This window comes from Chinchilla lanigera, unplaced genomic scaffold (genome assembly GCF_000276665.1).
Source record: "Chinchilla lanigera isolate Chin_1 unplaced genomic scaffold, ChiLan1.0 scaffold00063, whole genome shotgun sequence".
NCBI lineage: Eukaryota > Metazoa > Chordata > Mammalia > Rodentia > Chinchillidae > Chinchilla > Chinchilla lanigera.
In genome coordinates, this window is record NW_004955464.1 from 7222315 (window position 1) to 7241727 (window position 19413).

The 19413-nt window shown below is 36.9% G+C and overlaps 1 protein-coding gene across 2 annotated transcripts in view; it reads left to right on the forward strand.

The window, feature by feature from the left end:
* The first annotated feature begins 633 nt into the window (after positions 1-633).
* Nrd1 (nardilysin (N-arginine dibasic convertase)) overlaps positions 634-19413 on the forward strand; it is a 75287-nt gene continuing 56507 nt past the window's right edge. The window contains exon 1 of one of the 2 annotated variants that reach the window (XM_005398598.2): positions 634-1196. In XM_005398598.2, the coding sequence (XP_005398655.1) occupies positions 859-1196 (338 nt within the window). In that variant the 5' untranslated portion in view covers positions 634-858. The remainder of the gene's footprint in view (positions 1197-19413) is intronic. The other variant, XM_005398599.2, reaches the window with a different exon arrangement.

Sequence of the window (19413 nt, forward strand, 5' to 3'; positions counted from 1 at the left end):
GATTTGAGGGCAGCAGTCAGACATATTATAGCTGCTCAACCTAAAAATTGGCTTAACTTCTAGGTACGCTATCTGTGAACTCTAGTTTGTGAGCGAGCTAAAGCACTTTCTGAGGTCTTGACAGCAAAAGAACCAGCGTAGGCCAGGCGATAGAGTGGAAGAACACCTTTGCTCCTTCTGGTGCTTAGAGCTTGGTAGCTGCGTCCATCCTGTTCAGATGTTTTACACGCTGAGTCACAAAGGCTCTCCCTCGAGTCCATCTGAAGGATGCGCAAGCTTTGACCAGAGTGGGAAGAAGTGTTTTGGAGCTCAATCTCCACTTGGTTCTCCGTCTAAGAGAACACTTCCTCCCACCCACACACGCGGAGTGATACTTGGTATATGCGTCACACTAGCGCTCATGTACGTCATAAAAGCGCTGCAGGTACCTTCCCCCCTCCCGTCGTCCTCTGCGTCAGTCTCTCCGCCTCTTCTCCCTGGCCCCGCCCACGTCAGATTTCGAAATGCTCTCTGGGTGCTCCAAGAATCCAGCCTGGTCCTTTTAGTTCCTCCCCTTCTCTGTTCCTATTGGTTGTTTCTGTGAGCACAATTACGTTCTTGCCTCATGATTGGCTGAAATCTGAGCGTCATTAGCGGCGAGGGGGCGGGGGATGAGGGAAGTTAGCGTGAGAGAGACCCGGCTGGAGGAGGTTTCAGGCCTAAACTCCTCAGCGGCTACGGCCTCACCAACGCCGGCCGCGGGCCGCCGCCGCTGCCCCCGCCGCCTCTGGAACGCGGAGGAGGAGGAGCGGCTGGAGGAGTAGGAGTAGGGGGTGGGCCCTGGGGAGCGGAATGCCCATCGCTACAGCTGGGTGGTGAATGCTCAGGAGAGTCACGGTTGCTGCGGTCTGTGCCACCGGGAGGAAGTTGTGTGCTGCCGGGCGGGAGCTCGCGGCGCGGCGGGGAGTTGAAGTGCGGGGTCGGTGTGAAGACTCTACCAGACCTTTTCCCAAAACTCTGGCCATGCCTGGAAGGAATAAGGCGAAGTCCACCTGCAGCTGCCCTGATCTGCCGCCCAACGGACAGGATTTGGGCGAGAGCGGCCGGGTAGCCCGTCTAGGAGCGGACGAATCCGAGGAGGAGGGACGGAGCAGGTCTCTCAGTAACGCCGGAGACCCGGAGATCGTCAAGTCGCCCAGCGACCCCAAGCAGTACCGGTGAGGGAGGAGGCTGGACCCGGGCGGGCGGGCGGGTAAGAGCAGGGAGCGGGCCTGTTGTTGGTGCGGCCGTCTCCTCCTGTCTCCGTATCTCCCGAAGGAGCGCCAGAACCTGCTTTTCCCCCAAATGCTTTCCCGGGTGGCGGTGGCAAGGCCCCTGGGCCCTGTGCGATGGCGGATCGCGTCCGTGTGGGGGAAATCCGGACCCACAGGGATCAGGATGTCAGAATGGGAAGAGTTACTGGAGTAATTTTGACGTTTGCTCTAGCAAGAGTGCAGGTTTCAGTGAGAGAGGAAGGCTGGCGTTTGGATAAGTATGTTACGAGGAAAGGGGCCTCAATTTTGGAAGAGAAGATATTTTAAGGGGATAGTATCACTAAACAAAAATTATTGGGGAGTCCTTAAGTGAAAGGGAGTAAAACTAGCAGGCGAAAGTTACACACGTGGCTTCAGTAAAATAGCTTTGCATCTTGCTTGACCTAAGATGAAGTGACTTGTTTCCGTGGATAGCTCTTCGTACTGGTTGGGTGACCTCTGCCAAAAAATATAGTAGAGAGGACTTGGGCTTCAGTTGTGTGAGTGGTAGGCTTGTACGGTTTCTTCTAATCCTGAATTTTTTTACTTTTGATTTATGCAGGAATCCTCTAATCATTTCTAGTAAATGGTGATTCATTCCTTACCTGTTTCCTTGAGAGCCACTTTATTTCATAGACTATTGTGACTATGATTTATTTGTTTATTTAGTCTTTATTTTTTTGAGACACGGTCTCGCTATGCAGTTCAGGCTGGCCTTGAACTTGCAGCAATCCTCCTGCCTCAGCCTCCCAAGTGCTGGGATTACAGGCATGTGCCACCACGCCCGGCTATTTTTTTGAGACAAGATTTCCCAATGTAGTTCTGGCTGGCCTTGAACTCACTATATAGTCCAGGCTGGCCTCCAACTTGCAGTGATCCTGCTGTCTCAGCCTCTTTAATACTGGGATTACCATGTGTCACCACACCTGGCAGTATTTTAAGTAGAGTTCATAGAGTTCATTTTACAGGTTGAGGAAATTGAGACCCAGAGAGTTTGTTTCTTGCTATTATACAGCTAAACAGCACTAGAGCTAGTACGAAAGTTTTGGACATCTAAGACCAAGTCCAGTACACTATTTGTTGATTTTTAGAAAGTTGTGACTCATCTTGAATTGTAAATGAGAGATTCTAGGTTCAAATTTTTTATAAACCTAAGTGTTAGAGTAGGAAAGAACCTTAGAGAGAAATCTTTTCCATTGCCTCAGTATTCCCAGTTCACAGATGACAAACCAAGGTCTAGAGAGATGTGCTTAACCCTAAGTTTAAGCCTGATTTTTCCTTTCACTCCATTTCTGGGGATTAACAGTACACAATTCTTTGTGTTGTTTTTTTTTACGGGCTGCCAGTGTCAAAATATGTTTATAGATCAGCCAGGTTTTCTGTTTTCCTTACCAAAGATGTGGTTGTATTGGTAATTTGTAAATGCACAAGTTGAAAATTTGGTAAAGTTGCTTATTTTTGAGCTTCCAGATTAAAGTTTTAGTGATGGCTTCAGTGTGGTTTTTTTGTTTTTCCTGTTTTTTGTTTCCTGCACAAAAGTTTATATAAAGTTACACAATAGCTAATGTTTACAGACTGTACACTGTGTGTTTGATACAGTTTTAACTGCTGTCCACTGTATCAGATACTATTCTCACTGCTTTGGATATATTTAATGATCTTATTTTCTGTAAACTGATTTGGCAGATACTTACTAAACCTACTGTGTGCCAGGGGCTGAGCTAGCATAAACCTTTTCTGAAACTTGGTCAAATATAATGCAATAAATAACATTTTATTCTGTATGATATACAAAAGTTATGTTACACAGTCCTTTCCAAGCTGGACGTGGTGGCGCATGCCTATAATCCCAACACTTGGCAGGGGCTGAGGCAGGACGATTGCTGAGAGTTCAAGGTTAGCCTGGGCTAGTTGAAGGCCAGACTGAACTGCACAGCAAGACCCTATCTCAAAAACACCAAAGGAAAAAAAAGAAAAAAAAGACACTCCTTTCTTTTAACGAATTTACAATGTATTAGAGGGACACAGACACATTAAAATAAAACTAGTGCACAAAAGTTTTATAGAAGCCAGAAGGGAAGTATGTGCTATGTAGACTGGGGAATAAAGTAGGAAGTAATAAATTCCACCAAGGAAGACAGGAAAGTCTTCAAAGAGAAGATCATGCTTAGTAGATGTTTTTTGAATGTTGTTGTATTTCTGTCTTCATGTGGCAGTTAAGTTATTGTCTTTTATTTCAGTTTACTTTAAAATGAAGGAGGTGGAACAATAGTATTTTTGAATAACTTCCTTTTCAGAAGAGCTCATCTGTCCATCTTTACCTGTTTTGTATATTGGGGTTTCAATAGACTTTTTTTTTATTTTTTTGAGACATGGTCTCTCTATGCAGTCCAGGCTGACCTCAAACTCACAGTGATCCTCTTGCCACAATCTCCCAAGTGCAGGAATTACAGGCATGCTCCACCATGCCCGGCCTTTTGAAGAAAAGAATTTGTTGCTCTAAAACGAAGGTGGAATACTTTGGGACTAGATGATCTTTAAAGATTTATCCATCTGGGGATGATGGTGCATGTCTGTAATCCCAGCACTCTGGGAGGATGAGGTAGGAACATCAATAAGTTCAAGCCCAGGCTGGGCAATTTAGGGGTTTAGTGAGACCTTGTTTCAAAGTAAAAAATTAAATAGGCTGAGGGATGTAGCTCAGTGTGAAGACCCTGGTTTCAGGTTTCAATCCCCAGTACCACAAAAAGGAAAGCAAGCAAGCAAGCCCTGCCTTTAAATTAAATTAACTGAATTTTTGTAGCCAGAAACAGATAAGGTATTTCCAGGCTGGTGAACTAAATTATCTTTCCAAGAGTTGCTGAGGTGTTACTTCATGAAGCTTTTCTGTAGAATTTTGTACATGGTCTAGTTCAGGATACAGGCATCAAATTATATGTCTCTTGAATAAGTACTAAAGGAGGGTCTTCAAAGGAACAGTGTGATGAGATGTGGTAAAACATTTACTGGTCTTCGTTTATTAAGTAATTGCCTGATGAATTTCACTTTTTCTATATGTTGTCAGCTTTTTTGAAATGTTGTCAGTATCTCTGGGGCAGTCAAAGTTTCTGTAGGGAGCTGTGTAAATGCCAGACATTGATTCCCATTTGGAAGAATTAAGGGACTGCCGTTTATGAACTGTTACTCAGATTCTTCTTGGTTTAGAGTAGAGATTCTAGATTGATGGAATTAGTAATGGTACATTCTAAATAATAACTTATTTTAATATAACGAAGATAGCTTGTTAGGAAGTTTGGATCTAGTAAATATAAAGCACTTTCTGTATTAATTTATTTGTAAAAAGACCTGTATTTTGTATGGATGAAGGGAGAAGAGCAAATGAAAAGGCCTGTAAGCTCCTAAAGGTAAGTTCTTTTTGTTTAAATTTTGACCAGATTGTCACAGTAAGGAGATGGATATTTTAATAAATTCTTGATACACTATAGGAAATAATGGGTCCCTGCTGAATAAGGTACAGGCCATTTCATAACATTGATTATGATGTTTACTGTAACATGCTTTTGAACAGAAGAAGCAACACAATCTAAATAAGCAGAATAACTGCACTGAGGAACACTAACATCTTCTGACTTCCTTAATACGGTAGTTTAGTAGTGGGATGGCTTAGGGAAGTGGTGATGAACCTAGAACCTATAGCAGATGTGCTGCAGTGGGATGTTTGTATCATTGAAAGCTCTAAAAGTTTTGCTGGGCCAGGGATACAGCTCAGTGGCACAAGTGCCTGCTTGGCAAGTGTCAAGATCCTGAGTTCAATTCCCAGTACCAAAAAACCAAAAAAAACAAATTACCATCACTGCATTAGGGAAGTCTAAACTATCAGAAGGTAAGTACCTATACATGAAAAAAACCAGAACATTTTCTTCTGTATTGGATGGGAAAATCATGGGTTTATTAGTTGATCTTTTCAACCAAAACTCCTGGAATAATAATGTTTCATTCAATATGTAAAGCATTAATTTAATTTGTGTGCATATATACACACTAATAATGTGATCATAGACTTGTGGAGCTTCAAAAGAAATCATTATATATTTACACATACATAATTTTTAGGAGTGTGGCACCATCTAATTCATTGGTTTAGTACCTGAATATAAATCTCCACTCCTTTTGTATCCTTGTAGTCTTGAAAAAGCAAGCTAGAAAATATCTCATGAGGTTTATGCTCGTTTATTTATTTATTTTGGTACTGGGAATCAAACTCACAACCTCATGCTTTCCAGGCAAGCACTGTGCCGCTGAGCTGTTCCCGAGATTTATGCTCATTTAATAAAGCAAGTGCTTTTAAGGTTGAATGCATTAAATCTTTTGAATACTGGTATGACTTTAATAAACATGTCCATTGTCTCTTGTCATTCCTTAGACTGATTTCTTTAAGATGGGTGGGTGGGTTGGTAACAGTATAAAGAGCTATGTTGTTTTCAAATAAGTTAGCATTTATAAAAGCTGGTTTTGAAGACCTGAGTGATGATGTTAAGCACCCTTTTTTGTCTTCAAGGAACAGTGGTATGTGCAATAGTAGAGCTAGGGAGCAGATGCTGAAACTGATACATTAAATAGGTGTTAAGGTGTTAAGATAGAGGTATATATAAAGTATGACATTTTTAATCATTTGTGTATTCTGTTTTTTATTTACTAGTTATATGACCATGAGCAAGTTAACCCATCTCTAAGGCTCAGGACCTTACACCAGAGAGCAACCCATAAACAATTGAAATTGAAAAGGAGCAATTAGGAAGCAGAAGGAAAACTAGATGATAGTGGCCTCTTTTAAAAAATGAGCCAGCTGGATATGGTAGTTTGTACCTATTATCCCAGCTACTCTGGAGGCTGAGGAGGTAGGATTGCAAGTTCAAGGCCACCCTCGGCAACTTTGTGAGGCGCTGTCTCAAAAGCCCGGCAGAGCTCAGTGGTTGTATACATGTTTCATGTATGTTGAGGGCCCTGATTAAAATCCTTCCCCAAGATGAACCCAAAACATAGGAGAATAAATTAAAAATGATCACAATTAGGTGATACTGAGAGGTCAGTAAGAATTGAAAAGTCTTTTAGAGGCCCAAGAAATTATTCCTGGGCTAAAGATATAGTTCAGTGGCACAGCGTCTGCCTGGTAAGCACAAGACCCTGAGTTTGATTCCTGGTACACCCCCGGCCCCCCCAAAAAAGAAGGAAGAAAGGAGAAATTACTCCTGAGGAAAGCAGTTTCAAAGGAATGGTATGTAGGCAGAAGTTAGGTTGTACTGAGTTAAGGAATGACTGGAAAGTATGATATTTAAGATTATGAGTTAGGGATTTTTAAAGTTTAAAAAGGGCTTTAAAGAAAAAGGGATGAAAGCTTTTAGAATGAAGAAGTACTGTACTGGGAGTCAAGGGAGAGATTTTTTTAAGATGGAAGACGTGAACATGTTTATTGCCTGAGTTAAAAAAAAAAGCATCACCTCAGGAGAGGTTGAAGATACAGCAGATAATTGATGGAAGTGGTCCTTTGATGGCAGTGAGGTGACAGGGTCAAGAATATACTGTGCATGGAAGGATTGGTTTTACAGGGAAGGAAGAGAACTGAAGGTGGAGGAAGGTGTAAAGAGATGAAGCAATGAGCTGAAAGGGTGACTTCCCATTTCTGTAAAGTAGGCCCTAAGTGTTTCCAGGTGACCCTCTAAGAAGTGTAGGGGAAGTACATAGTGTAGTGGGAAGCATAGGGGAAATTTTGAGGGTGGAACTTTGAAATAGAGAATGTAGGAAATGATGAGTAAAGCATGCTTTGTGTGTTTTCAGACATGGAATTGACCTACGTAAAGCAGTGTTTTGAGATTAATTTTAAGCTAGTAACATTCATGCAATATAGCAAGACTGGTTTAAGAGGCAATTGTAAGTGCATCGAATGGTGTGCAGTGACACAAAGGATACTAGTCTCTTTTCATTTAAAAATTTTTTTCTATTAGTACAGGTTTGTAGTACATAGTGATTACATTTATCGTAAGGAGTCTGTACTTGTACATAGTACATCTTAATTCTTCATTGTCCCTTTTCCCATCCCTCCCCGCTCCAAATCTTGTTCTTCCCATTTGAAAAAACTCTATTTTCATTTCTTTCTTCCAATCTGTCTTTTAGTCCTCTTTCCCTTCCTTCTCTTCCCTTCCCTCTCCCTCTTATTTCCCTTCCTATTTGAAAAAGATAACCCTACTTCCTATTATTTATCCTTTATTTTGCTCTTTATTTATAGATATATTTCTAAATTAATTTTATTGGTACATTTTAGATATACATAATAATCATGTTCATTATAGGGAATTTGTACCTGTATGTGTATGTCTTGATTCTTCTGGTTTTTTTCCCCTGTTCTTCCCCTCCCTTCAGCCCTTCTTCCCTTCCTTATTTACAAAAGCTTTGTTTCTATTTTTTTCCTTCATTTTTTTTCTTTTTCTTTCCTTCCTGTCCTCCTCCCCGCTTCCAGTTCCCCTTCCCACTTGAATAATTTCTGCCGATTTCACAATAGCTATTAGACATTTTGGTCCTTATTTATGCTTTTGGTTTCTCATACCAGACAGACAATACTTAAACATTATTTGATTTATTTCACTTAAGAGTATGGTCTAAAGGTGCATCCATTTACCTAGTTTATTTATATTTTGAGTTTCTCATACAAGAGAAACCATGCAATATTTAAACTCGTGTGTCTGATTTATGTCACTTAATATCATGGTCTCGAGGTACATACTCCAATTTTACCTATAGTTAACTCGTTTATCCTTTATGGCAGAGAAGTACTCCATTGTGTATAAATACCATATTCTTTATTCACTCATCTGTTGATGGGCATAGAAGCTGTTTCCAAGATTTAGCGATTATAAATTGTGCCTCTCTAAATATGTACCATTGTAATATCATGAATTCTTTTGGAAAGATTCCTACAGGGGGAGTAGCTGAGTTACATGGAATTTCTAGTTTTTGAGGAATCTCCATACTGAGTGGCTGTACTAGTTACGTCCCCACCAACAATGTAGAAGGGTTCTTTTTTCCCTGCAACCATGCCAACGGTTGTTACTATTTGGTTTCTTGATGATGGCCATTCTTTCTGTGCTAAAATATTTTAGTGTTTTGATTTGCATTTCTCTAAGGGCTAGTGATGTTGAACATTTTTTCGTGTATTTATTGCTCATTTGTACTTCTGAGAAGTGTCCATTTTGGTTGCCCATTTCTTGATTGGGTCTTTAATTTTGAGGGGTCTAATTTTTTTTTTCTTTTTTTTTAGTTCTTTTTATAATCTAGATAAATAGCTAGTCTGAGGAATAGCTAACAAAATTTTTTCCCATTCTGTAGGTTGTCTCTTCACTCTGCTTGTTTCTTTTGATGTGCAGAAGCTTTTTAATTTGGTATGATCCTAGTTGTTGATTCTCAGTATTCTTGTGCTTTCAGGGCTCTGTTCAGAAAGTTCTTACCTATATCTTCAACAGTTTTAACTATTTTATCTCCCATAAATGTTTCTGTTTTAACATTTTGATCTTTGACTATTTTGATTTTAGTTCAGTACATGGTTAGATGTGAGACTAGACTCAGTCCTCTGCATGTGGATATCCAGTTTCTCCAGCACCATTTATTACAGAAGCTATCTTTTGGCCCCTTTGTTGAAGATCAAATAGTTGAATTTGTCTGGGGTTGTTTCTGCTTCCCTTATTCTGTTCCAGTGATCCACATATCTGTTTTTGGGCAAGTACCATGCTGTTTTTGTCACTACAGGTTTGTAGTAAAACTTCAAATCTGGGATTATGATGCTTCCTGCTTTGCTATTTTTACTCAGAATTGCTTCTGGCTCCATAAAAATTTTGGGGTTGTTTCTCTAGTTTGGGCGAAATGCTGTTGGTGTTTTGATTGGAATTGTACTGATCTGTATGTCAGTTTCAGAAGTATATCCATTTTGACTATATTGGTTCTGCTTATCCAGGAACATGGGTTATCTTTCCATTTTCTGATGTCCTCTTCAATCTCATTTTTCAGAGTGATGTAATTTTTATTGTAGAAGTTTTTCACTTCCTTGGTTAGGTTAATTCCTAAGTACAAATGGTGCTAGTCTTTCTCTGATGTGTTTTGTTTTGCTTTCTCTATTAATTCAGTTTAACAAATGTTTGCTAGGCTAAAAACCTGTGACTATGGCCATTGTATCTTTTTACTCACTAGTGCTCAACATATTATAGGTTCTCATATATTATTTGGAGAATATATGGATACATGGTGCTTACATGCCACCTATTTTTAGGGGTATTTCACCAGAAATTTTTTAGGTTAAATTTGTATTCTGGTTTGTTTTTAAAAATAATTACCTGAAGCATGAATAGGCAAGTTACAGAAAAAAGAAACATAAATTTTATAAACAGTAATGACAGATATAGTGATATTGTATGTTTAATTCATATGGAAGTTTGTGATGTTTGGGACATATTAAGCACTTAAAAGTTAGCTGTTTTTATGGTTACAGCCACTAAATGATATTTGTGTAAACCTATTCTTTGCAGCATGTTCTGTAGTAGCAAAAAGTGGGCAAGTTTTTTTTTCTGTTGGTTGTATAAAGATCACATTCTATGGTTCCACAATGAAAGTAATATGTAGCTATGAAAAGGTAGGGTGTTTTATATATTGATGTAGAAAGTGTCTTTATTATTATTATTTCTATTTTTATTTTGATACAGGGTTTTGTTAGGATGTTAAGTTGCCCAGGCTAGGCTCAATCTTGCAGTCCTCCTGTCGTAAGTCTCCCAGAGCAGTATGATTATACTACCGGTATATTTGGTTTTATTTATTATTAAATGACAACTACTGGCAAAATAAAATATTTTGTATAATTTCATTTTTAAAAGGAAAACCCCCCACAGAACCCAGCTCTTTTATATATACCTAGAATATTTTTTTTATGTTTAAATTTCTACAGAACTATTAAGCTTATTTCTTTGGAAATAAAGGATAACTTCTGTTTCTCATATGTTTTCTGTGTTTTTTAGTGATTAAAAGATCAATGTTAAATAATGATAAAGAAAAATATTGTGTGGTCATTGTTGACAGTTTAGATAAAAAGAAAAATTAAAAATTCTTCATAATCATATTACCCAGCATTAACTACTGTATAAATTTTATGCCTTTTCTTTCTGTGCATTTACAATGTATATATCTTTAGGCTGGGAATGTAGTTCAGTGGTATTGCAAAAATAATTAAAAGTTAAAAATATAATTTACATGTTTTTAAATGGTAGAAATACTTTTTGGTATTTACTTGATATAATTCTTTAACAGTGTTGTGGAGATTTTCTTTCCCGATATGTTTTTCAGTATTTTATTTCAGCCATAATTTAATCATTACTAGCTTACTGGAATTTTAAATTGTCAAATTTTATTCACCTCAGAAACTTTTTGGATGTGGGCCTAATCACAGTGGGTTTGATAGAAATACAAGATAACCTTTGGTGATGTGATATGCTTCCAAGATATTCTCTAATTGGGAGACCTAACAGACAAAAATAATTTATTATGGGGACTTGACTCTGATATATTTATACAGGTTCCAGAATAAAACCAATCATTAAGCCTATTCAAATCAAAAGAAACGGAGTAGATTACGTAGTGCCTTTTTAGTTTTCTATGGCTAGACCAAAATTACACTGTTTTTGAAGGGTTAGAAGCTGATTGTAGTTTGGAAAGCGTACTTGGTTGTCAGGGTAGGTTTTTAGAGATTATATATATTTGTTGCCACTCCTAACGTAATGTAATAATGGCTTATATTTTTGAGCTCTTACTAAATACTAAGTGGTTTTCTAAGTCGTTTACATAGATTATCTCATTTATTCTTTCTTTCTTTTTTTGCCTCTTTGAGAAGGATTTCACTATGCAATTCAGGCTGACCTTGAACTCACTGACTTTGTAGCCCAGGCTGGCCTTGAACTCCCATGGATCCTCCTGTCTTCCCTCCCTTTCTCCTGTTCTTCCTCCCCTTCCTTCTCCTTCTCCTCATCCTCCTCTTCCTTCTCTTTCTCCACCTTCTCCTTCTCTTTGTCTCTTATTAGATGGGCTGATTATGTAGTCCACTTGCTGTGTAACCCAGACTCCAGGCTGGCCTTTGAACTCACAGTCCTTCTGCCATAGCCTCTTAGTGCTGGGATTACAGGCATGCACCACCATCTTTGCTTACGCTGAAATTTTTGAAGGGATGAACTTTGTCTCTGAGTCTTTGATTTTCCTTCCATTACTAGTAAATGAACTGTCTGTACTCCTAAGACCTGTCTGCTTGTGCACTGCACCCCATCCCCTCTTGCCTTTAATATCCATTAATTATTCTACCATCTTGCATCATCAGTTTTTCCTTTTTATTGTATCTGATGAGAATACTAATAAGCTGTAATGGTTTTCATCTTCAGGAGAAATGCATTTCTTTATTCTCTGTTCCCTTTGAGCTACTTTTTTAAATAGCCTAAATTGTTAAAAGAATTATGGTACATATCCACAATTTGCAATTCATGTATTTCTGTAGTATTAGTTGCGATGTCTGTATTTTCTTTTTTTTTTTTATTAGTATATGTTTGCAGTACATAATGATTACATTCGTCCTGGGGAGTTGGTATGTGTACAAAACAACTTAATTCTTTTTACTTCTCCTTCTGTCCTCCTTCCCTCCCTTCCTCCCTCCTTCTTTCCTCTTCCCTTCATCTCTTGGACTCCTTCCTTTTGTAAAAAGATCTCTCTTCCCTGTTTCCTACTAACTGCCTTTTATTTTGCTCTTTTTATATTTTGGGCTTCTTATATAAGAGAAACCATGCAATATTTGTGTGTCTGATTTATTTCACTTCATATTATGATCTCAAGATACATCCATTTTCCTACAGTTGACTCATTTATCCTTCTTTATAGCAAAGTAGTACTCCATCATGTGTAAATACCATATTTTCTTTATCCAGTTATCTGTTCATGGACATATAGGCTGCTTCCAAGATTTAGCTGTTGTGAGTTGTGTGGTTATAAACATAGGTGTGAATGTATCACTGTAATGTGATGTCTGTAACTGTTTGGGAAAGATACCTAGAAGGGGAATATCTGGGTTGAACAGAAATTCTGCTTTTAGTTTTTTGAGGAATCTCCATACTGATTTGCATAAGGGCCACAGTTTCTTGAACTCACTTGAGACTGAACTTCTGCCACTATTGCTATACCAAAATAGCTATGTTCAGGATCACCAATAATCTATACCTCGGCCAGTTCTGTAGTTATCTTAACCTATCAGCATCATATGACACAGTTAACGAATCCTTCCTTCTTGAAATGCTTTCTTCTGTTGTCCTCCAAGTCAACACTGTTCTTAGTTCTCTTCTTATTCATAGATCCTTCCTTACATCTTGACTTCCAAATTTAGGAGGGCTCAATCCTCAGACCTTTTCTCTGCCTTTATACCTGTTCACTTTGTTATCTAGTCTTATATCTTTAAATATCATCTTGTATAAAATAGCAGCTTTATTCAGGTTCCCCAAAACCTATGCTTTCTTACTCTTATTTTTTTTTCTTGATTTTGTGTGGTGTTTTTTTTTTTTTTTGGTACTGGGAGTTGAACTAAGGACCTTGAACTTGCCAAACAGGCATTATGCTGCTGAGCTATATCCCTAGCCCTTATTTTTTTCTTGACAGCACGTACTGTACTACCATTTAACATCCTGTGTATTTTCTTGAGCATTATCTTACTGCAACACCTGCATTGTTGTATATCTTCTCAAGAACAAGATGTAGTTTTGTTCATTGCTGTTTTCTCAGTGCCTGGAATAGTGTCTCTCATTATCTTGCATCTTCTACTCATCCTTTTCTCCTTTAGCCTGCTTGTCATATAAAGTTATACTTTTTAGTCTTTTTTCCTTTGTCATTTTATTTCTTGTTTCAGATTTGCTTATTTATATCAATATATATTTCTTCATAGATACAGTTGAAGCTTTCTGTGTATTTGCATGTTTCTTTCTGTACCCTCTTTCACAGTGCCAACCATTATGTACATGTGGTGTATGTGTCATCCCTATGTATACTTTCATACCAAACATACACTTATCTGTAAATACTGTATAATTGTACATACTTTAAAACATTGTAGAAATTATTATCATATTGGATGTCCCATTACTTTTTTTTTTGTCTTTTTAGATTTATGCTGAGAAATGTAATACTAGTTATTTATGTTAACTGCTGTTTAATATTTTGTTGTATGACTGCATCCTAATTTACTTATGTTTCTATTTTTAGTCATTTAGGTTATTCTCAATTTTCTACTTTATTTTATGACTACCACAATTTATCTTTTCTCTGATTCCTGGATTTTTAAGTTGTTTCCAGTGCTTCAGTGGCCTATTGCTTTTTGGGCACACATTTGAGAGTGCATCTAAGATTTATACCTGTAAGTGGAATGTTCCAATAAGTAGAATGATTGGGTGTACTCATTTTTATCCTTACTGGAGAGATGTTGCCACGGTACTTTCACTTGGTTGTATTCTTTTACATTTATCTCAATAAAGCACGAGCAGTCCTGCTTCTGTGCATTCTCACCAATTCTTGATATTGTTAGATTTTTAAAATATTACTGAAGCTCCGTAGGATTTTTTTTTTCTTAAAACCTTTTTTCATTTGCTTTTATCCTTATTACTAGAATGATTATTTTTTCATACTTTCTGGGAATTTAGATTTTTTCCTTGTATGATTTGCCTGTCTTTTTTATTGGGTTGTTTTTTTTTTTTTTATAATTGACTTATAAAAATTCTTTGTGCTTTGTTTTCTAGCCTTTGTTGGTTAGGAGTTGCAGATATTTTCTCAAGCCCATAGCTTTTATTTATAAAACTTTAAAAATTTAATCAACAGTATTGAGCTTTTTGTTTATGGTTTGTACTTTTTGTCTCATTTTATTCTAGAAGTTCTCTAGTTTTGCTTTTTATATTTATGCGGAAATCTGATTTTATTAGTATGTTCTAAAATAATACGAATAATCAGTTGTCTAAGGGTCATTAAATGTAAAGGTTCCAGATACTAAATATTTTAAGCTTTCTTAGTAAAGAGAAAATTATAGGCACTTACATAATAAGAAACAAACATTTCTGCAGATTTTTAATGAAAAAAAAAATTTTTTTTTCTGGTACTGGCAATTGAACTCATGACCTTGTGCTTGCTAGGCAGGCACTGTGCTGCTGAGCTAAATCCCCAGCCCCAGTGAAAATTTTTTTGAAGCTCAAAATGCATGTTTTTGGGATAACATTTTGCTTTATTGGGGATTGAAGTTAGTATTTTTGCACTGCACCTGCCTGGCAAGCACAAGGTCTTGAGTTTGATTCCTGGTACCAAAAAAAAAAAAGTGTTTTCTGTCATCAAAGTAGATTGTAAATATTCATCTATTAATGCTTATTTGTAATGAGATTTTACATACTTCATCTTTGAAATATCTTTCCACATAGGTACTATACTGTGATGAAATACTGATATCAGTCCTTGCATATATGATTTTAATTCAGCATGTATATTATTTAAAAGGTATTTATATAATTTTTAAAAATTCTCATGTGATAATTTTGCCTTTTAGCAATTCATTATGAAAACTGAGTAAAACCTCCTCAGTTGCACAGGTAACTAGACTTTGAAATATGAAGATTTCATTTGTACTGTACCAGTGTCTGATAAATACTGCTAGAAGTGTAGTTTGCTCAAAAAAAATCTGTTGCGGATTTGTGTGGCAGTGGAGATATTGCCTAACTTTTGACAGCACAGAAACGTATACAACAGGTTGCTATTACTTGTGATTCAAATAGTAGTTGTTGAAATACTTTACTGTAGGATGAGTTTTGCATATAAGCAATGCTTTGTCTTTTAATTTTATGTTTAAGTCATTAAGAAACATCAAGTCTGCATCAGAAATTATTTCCAAAAACCATTTGGTATTTGAAAATACTGGTCAAAGTGGTTCTTTTCAGAAAATATGTCTTGGCCCTGAGCTAAAAGATTTCAATACATTTTTTTACCCCTCACTACTAAGCAATTTGTTTTCTTGTAAGGGAAATTCAGGATATTCAGTTTTTATTCCTGTCAAAAATTCATCGAACTGGTGATTATATCTACAAGGATCAATAACATTACTGGTTCAGTAACACATGATCAAATATTATCTACAGAATACTGCTCATTAATAATATAGTGATAATGAGGCTTTTAAACCTCACATTCTCAGAAGCTTTGTAAATTTGTACAACTAAGCCTTTTTTCTGCTTTGTACATATTTTTACCAACATCATTGGTAACATTTATTAGCAGATTCCACTTTAGGATGTGCTACGTTTATTTTTCAACTCCTTTGAAAATATTCTTCTGTACTTCCATGTACAGTATTCATAGAGGTGAATTCTGCAATCACTTAAACCTTCTAGTGATTCCTCAGATGGCCAGCCAAGCTATATTGGTAATATCTGTTGACATGTCAAGAAATAAAATCTTGAAATCATTTGCCTTGTTTTTGTTTTTTTTTTTTGTTTTGTTTTGTTTTTTTTGGTTTTTCTCCGGTACCGGGAACCGAACTCACGACCTTGCGCTTGCCAGGCAGGCGCTTTTGCCGCTGAGCTAAATCCCCAGCCCCCATTTGCCTTGTTTTTGTAGTTGACTATTAATCTTGCTACCAGTGTCTTCAACTTCGAGCAGTAGTTTTTACTGAAAGGTTAATAATCTTGAGCAATTTTATTTTCCCTTAACAAATTTTATTTGCCTGAGGCAAACCCAAAGTGGTAAATTGCTTCCTTTGCTTGGCCAATAAGTAAACCCTCAGAAACTTTATTGTGGTTTAATTTTTATTTTTAATTTTCTGAAGAAACTTAGTAGTGATTTTAAATTTTCTAATTTTTTCTGATTATTACTTTTCGGTGAGTTGTAAGTATTATGATTGGTGCTTAGTCTGGTAATGACCTTTTATTCTCTTAGCACAGCTATATTATACAACAATACTTTGCCATCTAATTTGATAACAAAATTTACTCTTCGTTATGTCTTGAAAGTGTCACATTTGAATTTTACTGTCCATGTTTAACATGATCAGTGTGTGCTGCTATGAAAAGAAGGGTTGCAATGTATTGATATGTGTGATACTCAACATGCCATGGAGTTTATAAGTGCGTTACTGTAATTTATAGAGCATCTAGTAGCCGTGTAATAATACAGTGGGAACACCATATAAAGTCTATCATATCTACTCAACTTTTAAAATTGTACCATAAATACAGTCACAGACCATGTATAAATGAGTAAGTATGGCTGTGCTCCAGTAAAACTTTATGGACCCTGAAATTTGAATTCCATATAATTTCATGTATCATGACATTAGTCTTAAAACTGGTGGATTTTTCAAAAATTAAAATTCTCAGTGTTCAGGCCATAGGACATAATTTTCTACCTTTTTTCCTTATGTAGTACCAACTTTCCTTATATTTTTCATACATGAATAGATCTTGATTCTGTTAAGGGCTCTTTATTGTGTTCTCTTTTGTGACTTCTTTTTTTGTGGTGCTGGGGATTGAACCCAGGGCCTTTGCACTGAACTACATATCCAACCTTTTTACTTTTTATTTTGAGATAAGGCCTCACTAAGTTGTCCAGGCTTGCCTCAAATTTGCAATCCCCCTGCATCAGCTTCTACTAGAATCATAGGCATCTGCCACTGCACTTGGCCATTTTGTGATTTCTTAAAACTCATTTTGCAGAAGGAGAAATTTTCAAAGAATCTTCATGTGGGTGGACTACTATATATAGATATATATATATCTTTAATTTAATTAATTAATTAATTAATTTTGGGGGGGTCTTTTTGCGGCAGGGTCTCACTATGCAATTCAGGCTGGCCTTGAGCTCACTTTATAGCCCAGAATGGTCTTGAACTCACAACGATCCTCCTACCTCAGCCTCCTGAGTACTGGGATTACATGCCCAACTGGGACTACAGAATATTGATTTATTGTTTCCATTACATTCATATAAATCATAAATTCACTAGTTGATTATATTGCTAAAATTACTAATTTCTTTATTAAAATGTTTTTATTAATAGGTATTTTCTAATAATGAAATTTAGGTATAGGGCTTTGGATGTAGCTCAGTGGTAGAGTGTTTGTGGGAGGCTGTGAGTTCAACCTCTAGTACTGCTAAAAAGAGAGAAGGTATTAGCAAAGCCAGTTATGGTGGTATATACGTGTAATCCCATCTACTCAGGAGGCGGAGGCAGAAGGATTGCAAGTTCAAGGCTAGCTGGGATAACTTAGTGAGACCTTGTCTCAAAATAAAACTCAGAAAGGGCTGAAAAACTAAAACTAGAAATTCCATTTGATCCAGCTATTCCCCTTGTTAGGTATCTTTCCTAAAAAGTTACAGACAACATATTACAGTGATACATGCGTACCCGTGTTTATAATAGCACAATTCATAATAGCTAAATCTTGAAAACTGTCTGTATGTCCATCAACAGATGAATGGTTAAAGAAAATACAGTATTTATACACAATGGAGTACTACTCTGCCTCAAAAAAAAATAAACAAGTCAATTGTGGGGAAAAGGATGACCTTGAGACTATAATGTTAAGTGAAATAAATCATCAGACACAAGCATAGATACTGTACAGTTTCTCCTACATGAGAAACCTCACTATAAAACAACAAAATAAAAGATAGATATAGGAAATAGGGAGATCTTTTTCAAATGGGTAGGAGATCAGGTATATTAAGGTTAATCAATGTTATAGCATGTGTCAGAATTTTCTTTCTTTTAAAGTATGAATAATACTCCACTGTATCACATTTTATTTATCTTTTCATCCGTTGATGGATATTTGGTTTATTTCCAAATATCTTTCGGCTCGTGCATAATGCTGCTGTGCATATTGGTTTATAAATAACTGTTTGAATCCTTTAAATTCTTCTGGATATATATCCAAAAGTAGAATTATTGGATCATATGGGAAACAAACTATCTTTTGAGTTTTCCCATTGTATAAGAAAATACCTCAAAACTTAGTGGTTCAAAGGAACGATGATTTATTATTTCTTACACGTTAGTGGAATGTCAGGGCAATTTTTCTACCCCTTTTATCTGGGCCCACTTGGGTGACCATATTCATTTGGTGGGTTATTTGGTGTAAAATGTCTAAGATAGCTTCATTTATATTTCTATGGCCTTAGAAAGACAATTAATAGATGAGGCTTCTCTCTCTACATGATTTCTCATTTGTAGTTTAGCTTGAACTTTTTTTTGTTTGAAGAGGGTCTCACTATGTAGTTCATGCTGGCCTTGAACTCACTGTGTAGCCCAGGCTGGCCTCAAACTCATGGTGATCCTCTTGCCTCAGCTTCCTGAGTGCTGGGATTACAGGCATGCACTGCTAGTTAGTGGCAGCCGATCACTAGAGTGAAACAGAAGTTGCAAAGTATCTTGAGTCTTAGGTTTCAGGACTCGTACGTCAACTTTACCAGTCTGTGCAGTGAAGCTTAAAAATGTAGCCCGGATTCAAGGGTTGTGGAGAAACAGACACCGTCTCTTACTGAGAGGATTTACCAGGTTATATTGGAAGCCATCATTATTATATGTGCTGCCAAAGCGAGCACTGTAAGCCATTATTAAAATGATTTGTCACATACAGTAACCTAATAGCTGGTCCATAGATAGGAATCTTGAGAAATGAGGAAGTATTGTCATGTGAGGAGCAAAGTAGGATTGTAGTGAGTACTAAATGAGGTGCCATGGTGTTGTTTTAAGAAGTAAAGATGTAGATTTTTTATCTTTGTCATTTGCAGAAACTACTGTACCCAGCAGTTTTTGTTTCCTTTTTTTTTTCTTCCTTATTCCCTCCCTCTACTTTTTCCCTGCTCTCTCTTTTTCTTCTACCTCCCTTGTCTCCCAATATGGATGTGATTTTTTTTCATGCTTTGTTAGTACAGTATTTAATGCTTTTACTGACTCCTTATTTTTTTTTTTTTTTTTTTGAGACAGGGTCTCACTGTTAGTTGCAGGCTGGCATTGAGCTCACTTATATAGCCTAGGCTGGCCTCGAACTTGCAG